Below are 18,943 nucleotides of genomic sequence, written 5' to 3'. Positions count from 1 at the left end.
AATTAGCAGGGTCAATGCAGCTCACTACCAAGAGCTGCCAAGTCAGTCAGTGGGCTTGCAGCTCAGCAAAAACTGTCTCAGTGCCACTGATTGAAGGTATTCAGTTCTGAGACTGCTTCACCAAGGACAGGACGCCTCATGCTGAGGTGCCATCAAAAAGGCAAGAGCTTTATGGGTGATAGCATGGGACAATTCAGATCAGGCCCAACCTAAACTGGTGGGTAGCACAGTTGTTTCCTTGGCATTGCCTGAACCTGGGAATGGTCCTTGCCACTGGGGCCCTGTCTTCCCACCAAGGAAGCCTCTTCTTCCCCTCCAACCATGATCCCCTGCCCCAACTGCCTGTTATCCATGATGGGGAGCTGTTCTGCTGAGGATTTTGCCATTCGCAATAGGCCTGGGCAATGGGAAGTATCAGATTTCCATCCCAATGTCTGCATGATATTTTTAGCCTTCTGCTATCCCTCCCAGAACATTTAAAAACTGGGAAAATTCATTTTATTTTGTTCTGATTAATTGTGGCCTTCTAGGTGTGAGTGAGAATAAAAGTAAATGTATTTAAGAATGAATGTCCCAAAGGAGAAAAATGCAAAATGTTTGGAAGATTGAAGTTAATTATATGTTGATCACTTTATTGTGAAAACAATTTCAGTGATTTTATTTCAGTTCGAAGGCAATAATTTGCATCAATTAGTGGTGAGGATCTGTCGAGGTCGCTATGCCCCAGTAAATTCCAGATACACCTATGACTTGAAGATGTTATTAGCCCAGCTGTTTAAAGTAAACCCCCGTGATCGACCATCCATCAATTCAATTTTAAAAAGGAAGTTCTTGGAGAAGCGTATTAGAAAATACCTCAGTGCTGAGGTACGTTTTCATTCTTCTAAATTTTATTTAGAACATAAATTATTTGCAGTAGATTTGGGTTAAGTTTTATCTGAGGTATGTTAACGAGGTCGTAGACTTGCTCGCTGAGCCGGTGTGTTTGATTGCAGACGTTTCGTCACCCTGCTAGGTAACATCGTCAGTGCGCCTCTGGTGAAGTGTTGGTGTTCTGTCCTGCTCGTTATTTATTTATTTATTTATATGCCTCAGTTTGTCGGGGTGGTTGGCATCACTTCTGGTTCTGTTTCTCAGTGGTTTGTATTTCGGGTCCAGTTCAGTGTGTTTGTTGATGGAATTCCGGTTGGAATGTGAGGCCTCCTGCAATTTCCTGGCATGTCTCTGTTTGGCTTGTGCTGTTATGAATTTGTTGTCCCAGTCAAATTCATGTCCTTCTTTGTCCGTGTGTATTGAGAGCAGTGAGAACTGGTCATGTCTCTTGGTGGCTAGTTGGTGTTTGTGTTTCCTTACTGTCAGTTTTCTTCCAGTTTGGCCGATATAATGTTTCTCACAGTCCTTGCGTGGCATTTTGTATATTACATTAGTTTTATTGGTTGTGGGTATGGCATCCTTCATGTTTGTCAGTAGCTTTCACAGGGTGGTTGTTGGTTTGTGGGTTACCCTGATACCTAGGATTCAGAGTAATCTTGTGGTCATCTCTGATATGTCTCTGATGCACGGCAGGGTGACTAGTGTGTCAGGACGTGTTGTGTCTTCTTGTCATGGTCTGTCATGGACGAATTGGCGGATCGTGTTTGCAATCAAACACACTGGCTTGGCGAGGAAGTTGACAACCTCATCCACAACCCAAGTTACAAATCTCCTCAAAAACTTTGAATGTATTTTAATGAGTAAGAACTTTAATGATACATTGGGAGGTCCATATACAGGAAGAGATATTAACTATCTGGCTAAATGTTACTATCTGCATCTTCTGAATAATTAGTTTGAAAACAAGAACTTTCGCAAAAATTAGAAGATTTAATTATAAAAAACCTCCTGTGAGAGAAATAATATAGTGGTTGAAATCTTGTTCCTGATCTTCATGATTTTGATATTTTTCTGCCTGTAAAATAAACAACAATGTCTGTGTTTGCATATTTCTAAACAAAATGCAGCTAATAAAGGAAGAATTTAGCCACACAGTCATTCATAGGAAGAAGTCGCCTGCATCGAGACTTACAGCAGCCAGTTCACAATCAGGTTAGAACAAAACTGGTCTAATTGTTATGCAAGGTGGACTGTGTTGGTTAGCTAATTACCCCACTATTGCCCCTTTAAAAGGGAGTGAAAAGGCATTGGGAGTAATTTTGACTTTGTGCGTGACCAAATAAGAAAAATGATTTAGTTTGACATTTTTATGTAGAAATCTAGAAACTAATGAATGAAAATTTTCAGTAGATACTTTGGATATACGCCAGCCATCTGGGATTTCCTGTACATTAACAAAGTATCTTTAATAATTTTTAAAAATTTTGACCTTTACATGCAAGCTCCAAAGATACAGAAAGCTAAATGTGAGATGAAGCAGCTACCAAGACCACTAATAAATAAAAAGCCACCACCAGATCATTATGAATGGAAAGCGTCAGCAGTGGCCAACAGACCGAATATCAAGGTGCGATTATAGTATAAAGAATATTTGTCTTCTGACCACTCCGATGCTGAGCGTATTAATTGTCAGAATCTATATTGCTGAAAAGACAGATGTGTGGCTGAACCTGCTTGTCTTGCAGTCATCTGGACAAACACAAGAAGGTCAAATTTAAAACAATTGCAACAATTTATTTAACTACAGTTGATTGGTTGACAAATCACCTCTGGCGTTGCCACAGAGAAAACCATGGAGCTCTATAGGTTCCCTAAGCCCCTGGTAATTTAAGTAAAGTGCAAAGCCTGAAAATATCCCAAATGTTTACAGAGAATGGGACCCAGCATAGGGATATATGTTGCTTCTAGAGTTGAATTGCCAACTAGTCGGTATTCTTTTCTCCTTTAGTATAAATTGTTATGATAATTTGAAACTTGGCATTCTTGCATTTGACCTGATGAGTGCAAGATGAAAAGCTTAGCAGCATGTTACTTTCCAGTAATATCTGGAATATCAAGCTACTGGTTATCAGAAATTACCAATCTTCCAGATCGAATGTATAGAACACAGTGGTAGAATTATCTGCAGGAATTTCCAAAGCATATCTGCTGCTAAGCATCCACATCTATTTTTGCTGGATTAACACAGAAGGGTCTTTCTTGAGTTATTCCTTTCTGTCCACCTAAGTCTCCATTAGGTATTAACTAACGCTGTGTGTCAGTTTTTCTCAGTTGGTTGCAGCCTTGTCTCTGGGTCAGAAAGTTGTAGATTCAAGCCATTACTTCAAACTTTGACCATACTAATTGAGCTGATGTCTTGGCATTGCTGTTGGAGGTCTGTGCTCAGTTACAATCCTGGTTGATGCTAATACTGGACAAGGCAGAGTGAAACCTAGTTTGATAGACCCTAACCTTTTTTATTAATTACCATGAGATCAATAACTGAATATTTCCATGACAGTGCCGTGCAATGCCAGTGTACTTGGAGGTTAAGCATTTTGTTAAACGCAAAAAATGTGCTCCTGCTTCTAATCTGTCTGTCTCCACATGTGTGCACGCACGCACATACACACACACACACACACACACACACAGACCCTCTGACTCACATCTAGATTTTTATGAGTTTCTGTACGTCCTTGTTGCTAGGGAACAACATAGGTTTATCCTCCCTTTATTAATGCACTGAAACTACTAATTCCGATGTCTTCACTTCAGTGGGTGTCAAATCTCATTAAAAATGTATATAAATAAAAAGCCCTCCAAATTTATGGGCACCAAGCTTATAAGAACAACTTTAAAAATAAAATCAAAACTATGTATCCCCCCTTATTAGCCCACAAAATACAAAATGTAAATTAACCTTACAATTGTGCTTCACCCCTAACACCTGCCCACCAGGGTAAAACGATAAGATATCTGTTAGAGATATTTATATCTTGAATGCAATCTCTTTTTATCATGATTTCTGTTTTACTTATATGGGGTTTACTCTAGCAATAACAATGTACTTGAATAAAATATACAAGGGCTTTCCAAACAATAATTTTTTACACAAGTCCATTTTGATCATTGCTTTCCTTAAATTTACTCTTGATAAAGCATCTACTACGATATTGTTTGTCACTTCCTACTACACAAATCATTTTTAAATTGTACGGTTGTAGCATCAAACTCTACTAAGCTAGTCTCAGGTTTTTGGCATGAAACTTTGCTAGGAAAGATGCAGACAGGAAGAAAGAAGTAGAATCTAAATCAGAGTGACACCGCATCTATGTGAATGCATGGAGTATAGTTATCAAGTTACAGGCACAGATTACCAAGTGGGTTCTATGATGTACGTCTCTATGACTCTACGATGTAGTGGCTATAACAGAGACGTGGTTCAAGAAGGACAGGATTGAGTGTTAAATATTTCTCATTACAAGGTTTCAGATAAGATAAGGAAATGGAAAAAAGGAAGATAGATAGCTAAGGTGCATATAGTAGTGCAGCAGAAAGAGGACATCCCAGAGAGCCCAAGAACATTTGGCTAAAGCCTTGGAACAAAAAGTGCAATTATGTTTCTTGATTTTGTCTATAATCCAGCAACGAGTGGAATGGGTGTAGAGGAACAAATCAGCAAGGAAATTACAGACGTGCAAATATTATAGAGCAGTTATAATTAGACACTTTAGTACTTAAATATGGCCTAGGACAGTGGTAATGCAATGAGCAGCAAGATGCAACTAGTCCTAGAATGTGTTCAGGACAATCTTCTGCAGCAGTACCTGTCCAGTCCAACAAGATGGGAGTCACTGCTAGACCTGGTTCTTGGGAATGAGGTGGACCAAGTAAATCAAGTGTCATTGGGAGACCATATAGGGATAGTGATTGTTGTATCATAACGTTTAGGATAATAGTGGAAAAGGACAAAGGACATTCCAAAGTAAAAATAATTAACTGGGTAAAGCTGATTTCAATGGAGCAAAAATGGATTTGGGTCGAATAACTGGAACTGAAGGTTGGTGAGGATAAAACAGTAGCTAATCAATGGGCTATATTCAAAGAGTTGGTTCAGACACAGTCAAGATATATTCCCTGAAAAGGAAAGGTAGGGCAAACAAACCAAGAGCTCCTGAGATGAAAAATGAGATAGAGATTAAGAAGAAAAATTGTGTCAGGTTGAAAATGTGACTGAGAACCAAAGAGGAATATATAAGGTGCAGAAGAGAGGTGAAAGAAACAAATAAGAGCAGCAAATAGAGATTATGAGAAAAAGAGTAGCAGCCAATGTAATGGGAAATCCTAAAGCCTTCTACAGGCACATAAGCAATAAATGATTGGTAAATGGAACAGTACAACAGCTAGCGACCAGAAAGGGGATTTACACATGGAGGTAGGAGTCATGGCTGAGGTGTTAAATAAATACTTTGCATCAGCCGCAACTAAGGAAGGAGATGCTGTCCAGACCATGGTCTCACAGGATGCAACTCAATCACTAGACAGATTTAACATTGAAACGGAGGAGATATTGAGCAAACTACTGATAAGGTACTGAGACCGTATGAAATGCAGTCAAAAACAATGAAAGAAGTTAGAATGGAGATTGCAAATGCACAGACGATAATCTTTCAGTCTTCCCTAGACTCAGAGATGGTGCCAGAGGACAGGAGAATTGCAAAATATAACACCCATGTTCCAAAGAGTTTGTAAGAATAATACGATTAACTTCAGTGGTAGGGAAACCACTTGAAATTTTTTTTAGGATAGACTTATTAGTCACATGGAAACATATAAATTAATTAGGAAAAGCCAGCTTGGATTTAAGGGAAAATAATGCGTAACTAATTTGCTGGAGTTTTTGAACAGGTCATAGAGTTGATGAGGTTAATGCTGTTGATGTGGTGTACATGGACATCTAAAAGGCATTTGATACAGTGCCACACAGAAAACCTGAGAGAAGAGTTACAGCTTAGTTATAACTTGGTTTTGGGATCCTTGCCTTTCTTGATATGCATTAATAATCTTGATCTTGGTGTATTGGAGGCAATTTACAAGTTTACAAATGATGTAACATTTGGAAGCTTGGTAAACGGTAAGGAGGAGAGTGTAAAATTAAAAAAGGGGTTTGATAATTTGGTGGAGTAGGCACATAGGCAGCAGGTGATGTTCAATGTGGAGAAATATGAGGTGATACATTTTGGTAGATAGTATAAAATGAAGAACTGTACTTTAAAGGGTGTGCAGGAGCAGAGGGAACAGAATGTACATGTGTGTAAGTCTTGGAAGGTAGCAGGACAGGTTGAGCAAGCAGTTATTTAGCGTATAGTGTCCTAGGTTTTACTGTTAGGGGCACAGAGTACTGGCATAACACAAGTTAGACCACATCTGGTGTATTGTGTACAGTTGGGCACTACGCTTTAGGATGCATGTCAACCCAAAGGAAAGAATGCAGAAGATGTTAATCGACAATGGTTCCAGGGATGAGGTACTTTAGTTTTGAAGATGGAGTGGAGAAATTGAGGAGGAGGCTGAGAAGAGATTTCATAAATATTTGCAAACATTTCATGAGCAGGTGACAGAATAGATAGGGAGAAACTGTTCCCTCGCATAAAAGGATTGAAAACAAGAGGGCAATTTGCTAGATAATTTGCAAAAGAAGCAAATGTGATGTGAGAGAAAAAAACTTTTTCACACAGCAGGGAGTTAGGATCTGGAATGCAGTGCCTGGAAGTGTGGTGGAGGCCAATTCTTGGGGCATTCAAGAGGGCATTGGACGATTATGTGAACAGAGACAATGGGCAGAATTTTCCAGCCTAAAATGACATGGGCGATGGTGAGTGAGTTGAGAAAAGTGGTGAAATTAGAGCAATGAGATTCTCAACTTTGAGAAATAAGTCCGGTCCTACAGCTAAGCTTTGAATGGCAAGACAAAAATCACAGTGAAGATCAGTGATAGGCTTGTTTGTATGCTATTAGTACTTTATCACACCTCATTGATCTCATTAATAGAAATTAGATGGTCACAGTTTCCAACATCAAAATCAGAGTGGGTATCTAACAGCTCCAGGTAGCTGCTCAATCCTCTAGTTTTCCGTCTTGGACAACACTCACTGACATCTCAGGTTACACTCCATGGGCAGTGGCTGCCCCCCCACTCCTCCCCACCCATCACATCAGCCTTACCACATTCTCCTTGACCATGTCTGATCAACTTATAATACAGTGCTCCACTTCAATTCTGCACTTTAGAGCTGACCGGCACCTTTCCTTATTACATTGTTGCAAGAGACTTTTCGAGCTTTGCCACAACTTTTTCAACTTAAAGGCTCATAATACTTCTGTGTTATTTTGCTGTTTTGTGCAGACGCAAAGCCAGGCAGCTTGTTGTGTTTGTCAGTGAAACAACTCCACAGAGGCTGGTATCCTGTCAGCAAGTCACCCATTATTTTCACATAGAGAGTCCTTGACACTGATACAGCTCCCTCAGAGTCAGCTCTCAGAGTGAACAGGATGTCTGACAGTCCTGTTCTTATCTGTCACCCAGGGCTCCCTGATTGGACTAGATTAACAGCCCCAATGAGAGAACTCATATTCTATGAGTCCACAGGGCTGAGCTTGTTACAATCACTACAGTCAGCAGTGATCAGTCAGGGAGGTGGACATGTTGCTGTATGGCCCAGTGCTACATTGGGAGGGGTTCTATATCACTGCTATCCAGGGATGGGGCACTCTCAGCCCTGCAGGTCTAATGCAATCAGTCAGGGGATTTGTGGTAGGTCATTCGGGGAGCTGCAATGAGTTCAGGGGTCCAGTCACACATCAGTTGGGCCTGTCTGATAAGTTGGTTACAGGTGAGCCATTGTCAATCCATGATCAGTCCTGAGGGTCAGATCAGTGAAAGTCAAGGGGCATTATAGAGGGCCACTGTTGTGGTAGTAAAGGTGGGGAAATCTGTTGTGGAAATTGGAGGCAGCATACTGGGATACATAGAGGACAATATTGTGAAGGGGGTAACTCAACATATAAGGCTGGGAGATGATAATGCATTGGAGATCATCGGTTACCATGGGTTGGGGGTCATTGATGTCACAACCATCTTGTCTTATTAACATGGAAATTATTTACATCACTTTTTAGGTTCTAGTCTTTCTCCCTCTATATTTTGACTTCCTTCTGTTTATTCCCTCATACAATACCTTTTTAATCCATGGATTTTCTATTCCTCTAACTTCTTTGCTGATTTCTATACAGCCATTTTCCCACATACAACTGTCAGTGTGAGATATCATAGGTACCCACCAGAATTGCTGCTTCCTGGATCTTTGGTACTTAATGCTTACCTAAATAAATCTTAAGGGTTAACATAATAGTATTTTGGAATTTGTACACAATTATGATTTCCTTCATGATCTCAATTTTATTTCAATTTCTGTAATCAAAACCATTAAACTCTAGAGTATTTATTTGTCTCTTGCAAAATCTACAAATTATAGAATCCCTACAGTGTGGAAACAGGCCATTTGGCCCGACAAGTCCACACTGCCCCTCTGAAAAGCATCCCACCCAGACCCATTCCCCTACCCCTGCATTTCCCATGTCTAACCCACCTAACCTAAACATCCCTGGGCACTATGGCAATTTAGCATAGCCAGTCTACCCACCCTGCACATCTTTGGACTATGGGAGGAAACCGGAGCACCTGGAGGAAACCCATGCAGACACTGGGAGAATGTCCAAACTCCACACAGACAGTCACCTAAGGGGAAATTGAATCTGGGTCCCTGGCGCTGTGAGGCAGCAGTGCTAACCACTGATTCACTGTGCCACCCCAAATACCTGTCTGAGTTTATTTCTTATAGTCCAAAACACTAATTGATAAGTTTCAAGAACATTAGCATTGAGTATTGTCCCTGTAACCGTACCATAGTCTGCAGATTACTCTTCAGGTAGTGTACGCATTTGTAGTTGTGCCTTTCAGGATACTTTCTAACATTAACGTCCGAACATCTTTTGGCCACTTTGACTTCAGAGCTATCTTTTCTAATGATGAAATATATTCAACTCCATCCTTTATAAATTTAGGCACTAAGCAAAGATTTTTAGTTAAATCAAATTGTTCTGGAATCAGAATTATTCTTTGAACTGCGATGTCTTCTTCTTTTACTCTAAGTTTCTCTTTCATCAAGTCATATATCCATATGGGGGGAGTCCATGCTGCTTACCATCATAGTATTACAACAACTTCACTATAGTCTGTTTCAAATGGAAGTTCAACAAAAATTATTTCCTGCCATTGAGAAACGGGTAATTTTGGTTATTTCAGATCTGTTTAAATATTGAACATGGAATACAAACACTATGTAAAAAATACAATCCATAATAACAGTTTACAATTTTATAAAACATTTTCTTTAGCAATTTAACAATCTATTAACTACAAAGCCAGCATCTCCCAGGATCGAAGGCCGGTATGAACACTACCATGGTTATCTAGATTACATGGCGAGAAGACCAAATGACCACATACCTCCACCTGTGCCTTATTATAACTACCAAATTGAAGATTACAGACTGAAAGTGAATCATGATCCACTTCATTGGTAATCATCTGAATTCTATTCCTTCTTTATTGTAAAAAAAATGCAAGGTGCTTCTGTCTATTAATATGATACTGCATTTTGGAAGCAAATGTTCTTATGCAGCTTTTATGTATTAGACACTAACTGCTTACGGTTGTCCATTAGTATAAATATTTTGATCATCGTTTTCAGCAGATTCCTAACAAATGAGCAGTTTGCCAATATTTTCTCAAAGTAGCTGGTCTCAGTCCATCAATTAATGTTGGGAAGAAATTTGCTTGAAAGCTAACACTTGGGTTCAAAAGTGTCCCTTAAAGTTTTATCTTCCTGTCTTTGGGAAATGAGTAACTCAGAGAGCTGGTAATTGTGGGTAAGAAGCTGTGTTATACCATTCAATGAAGTGTGACCTGGTAGTTTGACTTTTACTATCCATTATACTAATTTCTGGGAAGAATATTTATACAGGGAAATGATACACAGTTTGTGACAAAACTAATTTGATCAACGATGCTGTCATTTTGTTAAGGTCAGAGATAGCAAGTAACAATGAAGACCAGTGCCTGTGGTAAACCTTAATAAACATCATTGTTTATTTCAGGCCATATGCTGTGCATGAAGAATACATTCAGAGAAAATTGGAAGCACAAGAATATAAGATAAAAGTAGAAAAACAATTGGTAAGTGGTTGCATTGAAAGTTTCATCATAAGGAAGTTGTCTTTGTTTATACTATTTAATCAGAAGAATTTTTGTCACCTGGATTTGTTGTATATGTTCCACAGGGAATACGTCCTCGCTCATCGGACCATTATGAATATCAAACTCTGAATCCAGATGTACAGGCTAGACAATGTGCTAAGCAGCAAGCCAAGAAAAGAGGAGCAGCAGATGAAGTAAACTACTTGATGCTTTAAAACAGGTTTACATTAGCTAAAGGCAGGGCAACGGAAAGAATTATTTTATTGTTCTTTCAGGAGGTGTAAGCATCACTGGCACTTGAGAAGGCAATGGTGACCTGGCCTTCTTAAATTGCTGTAGTCCTTAGAATGTACACTGATATTAGGAGGGTGTTCCAGGATTTTGACCCAACAGCCCTGGATTCCTCACATCAGATATTAGAATCTACTATCCTTCCAATACCATTTCAAGTTTCGAGCTACTAGCGGCAAATGTAAGACCAGTCAGAAGAGGATTTCCTTCTCATCATTGCCAATTCACCATTTTTGGTAATTTAGTCTCATCCTGAGTTAAGCTGGAATTCAGTCATAATATTGTGTATTTTGAAGAGTCAAATCATTTAACTTGATTTACATTTTTCAGAAAGGATATGATCTGCCCACATAATCTGAAAATACATCTTTTGCAGCTGAACTAGAAAAAATATTTTTACAAAACATTAACTGTTTTTATTTGCTAGGAATATTGTCAGCGACTGAAGGAAATAAGGCAGCAATATCAGCATGAAGTGAAAGAAATTAGGGGAAAATTGGAAATAAAGGAGGTATGACTCAGAAATGGAACTAGTTGGATATATGCAATATTGATGTGGCAGTTTCTAAATATTGTAGAGATCATGGTCAACCGTAGAGCACTGGTTTAATGACATAAATTGAAATTCCAATGTGCTATGTCACTGGAAAATAAGACACAAGTTGGTGCCCATGAACGTAATCACATCTTCGATTATAATTAAAATAATTTTGTTGGATATTTTGTAAATGACCTGTCCAGAGACATTATTCTACACCTCTGAAGCTGATGAGACTAAGGCACAAGCCTCCTGGTCCAAAGGTAGGGTTACACAGCCACATTTACATTTAGTATTAATATTGAGCGACGCTCAAACTGGCCAGATAGCCATTTCTGGAGCAAGTCTTGAACATACGGGTCTGACTCGGAGTGAATTGACAGGAAATTGCAAATTCCAATTGGCAATTTCCCTGCAATTGGAATCCTGTGAGAAAGCCCCTTCCAGACAGAGAATTTCAAGTGTTCTGACTCAGTTAAGCTTAATAGTTCCTCAGGAAAGGACTAAAATCTTAGTCTAACCCCTATTAAACTGAACCTTTGAATAATCAATGACACCCCACTCAACCTCCTCATCTCATGACCCCAGATACCCCAGCATGCCAGACCCACTCCTTATCCAGAACTGACACCCATGACCCACACACTTTCACACCTGGGCTCTACACTATGGCTTACCCTCTTCTGGTCTGACACTCTCGCCCTGAAGCCCAACACCCACACAACTCCAAATCACTGACAACCCCTAGCCTGACCTCCCATGACCTCTGGCATGCTAGCCCCTCAATCATTTGGCATAGCTTCCATTCTGTTCCCAGCCTAATCCAACCCAACATCCTCTCACCAACCAGAACTGGCACCCTCACCCCCAAATATCTGAACGCGAGACCACCCTTCTGTTCTCTCCCACCACCGTCCAAGTCGAAACTGACTGACAGCCTACATTCTGGTCCCCTCCCATGAGACTGCTCCCACCCAGAGCCCCACCATCCCCGGGCCTGATGTCTCCCCATGTCAGCCCATGCCTCAGGACTCATCATCATTCCCCACCCCACACCCACCCCCTCACTATTCTCATCCCATCCCAACATACTCCCACCTGCCGACCCTCCCCCACTCCCAAATCCACTTCATCTGCCTACCCGCCCCACCACACCCACCTGGCAAATGACCCTCTCACCTTTCTGACACCATAACCATCTCACCTAACTGGTAACCTACCTTCTCGTGTGTCTGGCAGACCACCCATTACCTGCCATTTCCTCACTTACCGTATACACATACCTCCCCTCAGTTCCTGTCAAAAGGGATTTGGGAGCTTTCCCAGTGGAGTTCCTGACATACAACAGCAACTCACGTTACAAAAAGGGTTGTGTCTTGGCCTGTAATGCTGCTCCTCTTTGACTTTGTGCCACTTGCTTCTGATGGATGAATTCGGGATAGGCCAGACATGGAGTGTCTGGCTGGGAAAATTGCTGACAGAAAGTAGGTAATCTTAAACAAGATTATCATCTGTCAAGTCTGTTCTAATAATAATTGGAGTTTCTGGATTGATAGAGTGTGCAAAGGGACAGTTTTCTGCTTTCATCTCTGTGGCCTGCTTAGGGGTGTTACAGTATGTTAAAGGTGCTATATAAATACAAGTTGTTATTTCAGAAGCATGAGTCAGCTGCTTGCAAGCTTAATCCATCAGTAAGATCACGGATATCCTGATATCTCTTAGTTCCTTCAGTAACTGAGGTTAAATCATTTTATTTTAAAGACAGAACCACAGGGTTGTTGCAGTGCAGAAGGACATCATCTTGTCAGTGCGTGTACCTGGCTCGCTGAACGATCAGTTCACTTCATGCCATTTTCCTGCCCCTCCCTATAACCCTGCACATTGTTCCTTTTGCAGCTTTTCCGAATTACTTTAAATACATGCCCTCTTGTTCTTCATCCTTTCAGAAAGGATTGCATTTCCTCCCTATTTATTCTGTCCAGACCCCGCAAGATTTTAAATAATTTAATCTGATCTTGGCTCGACCTTCTCTTTTGCAAGGAGAACAGCTCCAGCTTCTCAATCAGTCTTCGTAACTGAAATTGCTCAACGCTGGAATTATTCTCATAAACCTCTTTTGCACCCACTCCAAAGCCTTCATATCCTTTTGAAAGTTCAGCATCCAGAACTGAATTCAGTACTTTAGCTGAGGATGAACCAATGCTTTATATACGTTCAACATGTACTCCATGCCCCTATTCATAAAGCCCAGAATGCTGTTTGCTTTATTAGCAGCTCTCACAACATGTGTTACCATCCTTAATGACTCACACACATATACACCCAAGTCACTCTGCACTGCCTTTTGAGATGTAGCCTTATTTTATATTGTCTCTGCATGTTTTTGTAACAAATGTATTACCTTACATTTCTCTGCATTGAACGCCATCTGATGGTGGGGAAAGATGTCAATTGATGTCAGCAAGTCTGAGGAATCAACATAAAATGACTAAGTTCAACTTTATTAAACCTGGAGTTGCATAGCTTCTTTTTCAGAAGAATAAATATGGATTTCCTGTGCATGTGTAGAGTCTCTATTGCAAATTATACAGCACAATAATTATGCTGAGTTGAAGTTGGGGGGGTCAGTTAGTTCACTTGGCTGAATGGCTGGTTTGTAACACAGAGTGATACCAACAGTGTAGTTTCAATTCCTTTACCAGCTGAAGTTACCATGGAGGTCCCTCCTTCCTAACCTGTCCCCTCCTGAGGTGTAGCCACCCTTAGGTTAAACCATGACCACCACCAGCTGCCTCTCTCTGCAAAAGCAACTCTATGGTCCAATAGTTCTAAGCTGACTTTACTTACTCCGCTGAGTTGAATATTTTTTCTCATTCTGTGCTTTTTTGTGTTTTTTTTTTAATAATCCTACAATGCTTTCTATATCTGTTGTTTCAGGATTTTGCTGTCTTCCTTCTTTATGCATTAATGTTCTGTTCTTCCGCTGATCTTTGTCACCACGTGCAAATTCAGCTTGGCCAGTATCCATTGGAGTTTAGAAGAATAAGAGATGATCTTATTGAGATATCAGGAGAGGACTTGACAGGATGGATGCTGTTTCCTATTGCGGAATAAACTAAAAATAATGGACATACTTTAAAATTGAGAGAAGGAGATTATTTTCTCAGTGCTTTGAATCTTTGAAACTCTTTCTGAGAGAGTAGTGGCAGCAGAGTCATTGAATATTTTTAAGGCAGAGATAGAAATTCTTGAGTGACGCAAATTATATTGGGGGTAGGTGGGAATGTGGAGTTGAGGCCACAGTCAGATCAGCCATGACCTTATTGAATGGTGGGGCAGGCTCTAGGATCTGAATGGCTTACTCTTGTTCCTAATTCATATGTCCATATGCTGAGAAAGAGAGCCACATGAAGAATTCTTGGGATCCTTGAAAAACATTCAAAACCCGATATGCATTCCCTCTTTCAATCTATTAAAACTCAAAAAACATGCAGTAAAATGCTTGATGGTATAGGCATGTGTGATTTTTATGGACTTCATTCATAATAAAATGAATTGTACTGCAAAATGTCATGCTTAAATGGATTGCGTGCTGTTTTCTGTGGGGAATTTAACCGAATTTGGCTGAGGGTCTTGGGCACATGCTTTCCAAACCTGTATGTTAAAATGCCTATGCTCTGTAACACCATTAAAGATGGTGCAAGAAAAAGCACAGTTCTCTCTTCCTATGATACCACCTGCTAATCTATGAGGCACTTTTGAGATCAGAATATTAGCATTTGAGAATTGTGGAGAGCAAATTCAGCTTTAAAACTTTCTGCAATGTAACTGAAAGTAACATGCATTGCTGCTGTTGCAGCCAAATATATTTTAAAATGATGTGAAGATAAAACCAATGAACATATGGTTTTTATGCCTCTTTTGTGTGCATGTGCCCTAGAATCATCCTGGTATATTAGCTGAGACGTATCATATTGATCGAGAAAAACCTGTAGAAAACGTGACTGAGCTTCAGGAACAAAACAAAGACAAACAGCCTCATCAGGTAACACAGCTCACTTTTGCAAATGGTATAAGTACTGATGTGATATTTCCTCTAACAGAGTATTTTGCCTGATGCAGCAATGCTTGTGTTAGCCCTCATAGCATAAAAATCTGGGCATGGATATCATGATATTAAAGATCAATTGAGATTTATTACAGCTAGCTATTATATATAAATATTTCCTTTTTCAGACACCTAAGTGTTTTGTCTAATATTAAGCTAGTGGATTACGACAAAGGAGCATGCTTTTAGTAGCATGTCATGCTTCAAATGATTCAAGGTAAGATGGAATATGAAACCTTTCTACCCTCAGGTTGCATGCTATGATACAATGATGACTTTATAGGTATGTCTGTTATAGGCATACTGACCTCAAAAAAGTGTAATGCCACACAAAAACAGAAATTGCTGGCAAACTCAGGAGGTCTGGCAGCATCTGTGGGAAGAAAGCAGAGTTAACATTTCGAGTCTGGTGACTCTTCAACAAAACTGATTGCAGCTAGGAAAAAGTGCTATTTATGCTGAAGGCGAGATTGGGGGTTGGGGGGAGATATAAGCAGATAGGTGGATACGGAGCCCCGAGAGAGAGACACATGAAAGAGGTAGGCAGACGAGAGGATTATTGCTAGTAGGCCAGGACAGAAGAGAAGTTGAATAAATGATAAGGAGAGCTGACAGTAGGAGTTAATGGGTTGGCTATGCTGAAAGCAATCCATATTATGACAAGACCCGAGTGTGGGGCTGGGTAAAAAACATGGAGGGATAGAATCAGGTTATTTAGCGCAATGTTTAGTCCTAGAGGTTGCAGGGTCTCCAAGTGGAAGATGAGATGCTGTTCTTTGAGCATGCACTGAACTTTGCTGGAGCACTGCAGCAGGCTTGTAACAGAAATGTTGGCGTAGGAACACAGCGTTTTGTTGACGTGACAGGTAACTGGAAGTTTGGGGTCATGTTTACGAACAGAACATAGATGTTCTGTAAAGTGGTCACTGAGTCTGCATTTCATCCTCCCTATGTGGAGGAGACTACACTGTGAACAGTGAATGCAATACACTACATTGAGTGGTGCAGGTAAATGGTTGTTTCACCTGGTAGGTGTGTCTGGGGCCTTGGATAGTAAGGAGGGAGGAAGTAGATGGGCAGGTATTATACCTTCTGCAATTGCATGGGAAGGTGCCACGGGGATGTGGGGAGGTGTTTGGAGTGGAGTAAAGGTGGACTGGCTTTCCTTGTTCTCTGATGCTAAAGTGCCATACAGGGATTCTGCTATAAAGCGATAGTTGCATTCCCACGCAACATTGTGTAATAGAAAATCACTCAATAGATATAACGGGGCCCAAGGAAAAAGTGGGGTTAGGGACAGACCACCAAAAAATATCACTCAAAATTCTTCCTTTCCACTCTCCTATAAGTATTGGCACCATGCCTGTCACTTGTGTAAGCCTTGACACTCATAATCAAATGAAATCTATTCATCTGCAACATAGTCTGCATCACAGCCTAGGCCTCTGTTGATCTGACCTGACATTCCATTGGCACAGACTTCTGGATAGATTTTCAAATAACTGAAGCAGAGGAATCTGACCTTTCTTTCCTATGCAGCCAATTGGCATTGAAGTTAATTGTAGGATTAAAATGCACTATAAACCTTAGTAACATTGTATTCAAAATAATGCTGGAAAAGAGCAGGTTGTAAGACAGACAACTTTTAGTATAAATGATTTACATGAGCCAGTTCAAAAGTTCTTACAGATTAAATATGTAACAAAATCTGGGCAAAAATACTACACACAGAGGTGCATGTTATAACAGCAGTCATATTTTAAACTATACTTCATTTTTTTGTATTTAATATGTTCAGCATTAACTCTTCAAACTAAGACTTCACATATTTTCCTAATAAGACAGTTGTTCTCTGTGTATTATTATGTTAGAGGTTTATGACATACAATCCAATTACCTTTTTCAAATGAGCTCATTATGACTTGCTCTGAACATTTACACCATCTGGAAGGATTGAGAAAAAATTTTCCTTTGACAAAGCCCATGATGTTGACGCATACTCGATGGAATCGTGTTATAGCCAGCACAAGTTCGTGTTTTAGAAATAGTGTTCCCCTATTCATCAATTGCTTTTAGCCAATTCGTGTTGCCAGAACACGCGTTATAGCAGAAACCCTCATACTTCTGCTGAGGGCATCTCCTCATCAGTTCATGTATCAAGTCACAAAGACAGGTTGTGCATTATTCCCTATGTATTGATTTTTGGCGCAGCAATGAGATGAATATCTGAAGGTTTGTAACATATCTTTTAAGAGTGAGATGCCCATTTTAATGTATGCTATATTTCAGAACAATATTAGGAAATAATTTCAATTCTATTGTCTGCAAGGTCCATTTTTTTTTAAATGTATTAATTCCTGAGATGTGAGCAGAGCTGGCACAGCCAGCAATTACAGTCATTCTTCCTCATTCTTGAAAATATTGTGTTGAGCCACCTTCTTGAACAACAGCAGTCATGTTTGCTCCTTTGACAGTGCTTTCCAAATCCACAACCTTTGCCATCAGGAAGGACAAGGACAGTGGATGGATGGGAATGCCACAACCTGAAACTTCTCCTCCAAGCCACATACCTTTCATTAGCTGCAACACCCATTCTAATGACATTGTTGCTGTACTTAACCTGTATGGGCTGCAGTGTAGAGAAGGCAGCTCACTCCTACCTTCTCAAGGACAAGAAGGGATGTGTACAAATGCTCACCTAGCCAGCAATGCACACATCTCATGGAATCATAAAAGATGCCATGTTTACAATGTGGATATTGGTGATTCAGTTACTGCAAGTTGATATAAATTTGTGGCTAAATGTTGTGAAAGTAGTTCTCAGCTCAGGACAAAGCTGAAAGTATATCAATACATGTGACTTATGGAGCTTTTGACTGTTAATTCTATCAGGAGAGTAAACTTGCAAATAACATTCTCTGTATTATCTGTTCCAAGCGTTTAAGTGAAAAGAATAATGGCGTTTGCTTGTATAGAAATAGCACTCATTATCCCTGCTTCTTAAAAGGGACATAGGCATATAGGACTTTGGAGTTGTATCCTTTTGAGCAGGGTACCCCGTTCAGTGTGACCACAGCCGCTCTGTTTGTGATCTCAGCTCCACTTCCCCATCTGCCCCTCAAGATCCTTGATCCTCTTGTCAATCGAAAACCTAACTACCTCGATCTTGAATAAATTTAAAGACTCAACCTCAACTTTATGCGGGAAAGGGAACTCCACACTCTTATGATGAAGTGTAATGTGGATAAATGTGAGATTATACACTTTGATAGGAAAAGCAGGAAGGAAGATCATTATCTGAATGATGATTCATTGGAAAAGAGAACAAGACTTGAATGTCCTCATACACCTGCTGATGAAATTGGGCGTGGAAGTGCTGCAGACAGTGAAGAAGGCAAATAGTATGTTGGCCTTCATAGTGAGAGGTTTTGAGTACAGGAGCAAGGATGTTTTGCCACGATTGTACAGGACCATGGTGAGCCCACACCTGGAGTATTGTATGTAGTTTTAGTCTCCTTACCTGAAGAAGGATGTTCTGGCTATGAAGGGAGTGTGGAGAAGGTCAACAAGACTGATTCCAGATGACGGAGAAACAGATTGTTTAGGATGATATTCACTGGAGTTTAGAAGAATAATGGGGGATCTCATTGAAACCTATAAAATTTCTAACTGGGCTAGACAGGGTAAATGCAGGAAGAATGTTCCCGATGACTGGGAGCCCAGAACCACGTGTCACAGTCTAAGGATATGGGGCCATCCATTTAAGACTGAG

The 18,943-nt window shown here is 40.2% G+C and overlaps 1 protein-coding gene across 1 annotated transcript in view; it reads left to right on the top strand.

The window, feature by feature from the left end:
* Positions 1-18,943, top strand: part of LOC109932445 (serine/threonine-protein kinase Nek5) — a 69,119-nt gene that overhangs the window by 35,567 nt on the left and 14,609 nt on the right. The window contains 8 exon segments of the mRNA XM_020531613.2: positions 667-867; positions 2,001-2,085; positions 2,376-2,500; positions 9,373-9,557; positions 10,135-10,213; positions 10,318-10,428; positions 10,953-11,036; positions 15,004-15,108. Coding sequence (XP_020387202.2) covers positions 667-867; positions 2,001-2,085; positions 2,376-2,500; positions 9,373-9,557; positions 10,135-10,213; positions 10,318-10,428; positions 10,953-11,036; positions 15,004-15,108 — 975 coding nt within the window.

Source organism: Rhincodon typus, chromosome 6 (genome assembly GCF_021869965.1).
Source record: "Rhincodon typus isolate 14 chromosome 6, sRhiTyp1.1, whole genome shotgun sequence".
NCBI classification, from domain to species: Eukaryota; Metazoa; Chordata; class Chondrichthyes; order Orectolobiformes; family Rhincodontidae; genus Rhincodon; species Rhincodon typus.
This window is presented reverse-complemented; position numbering and strand designations above follow the sequence as displayed.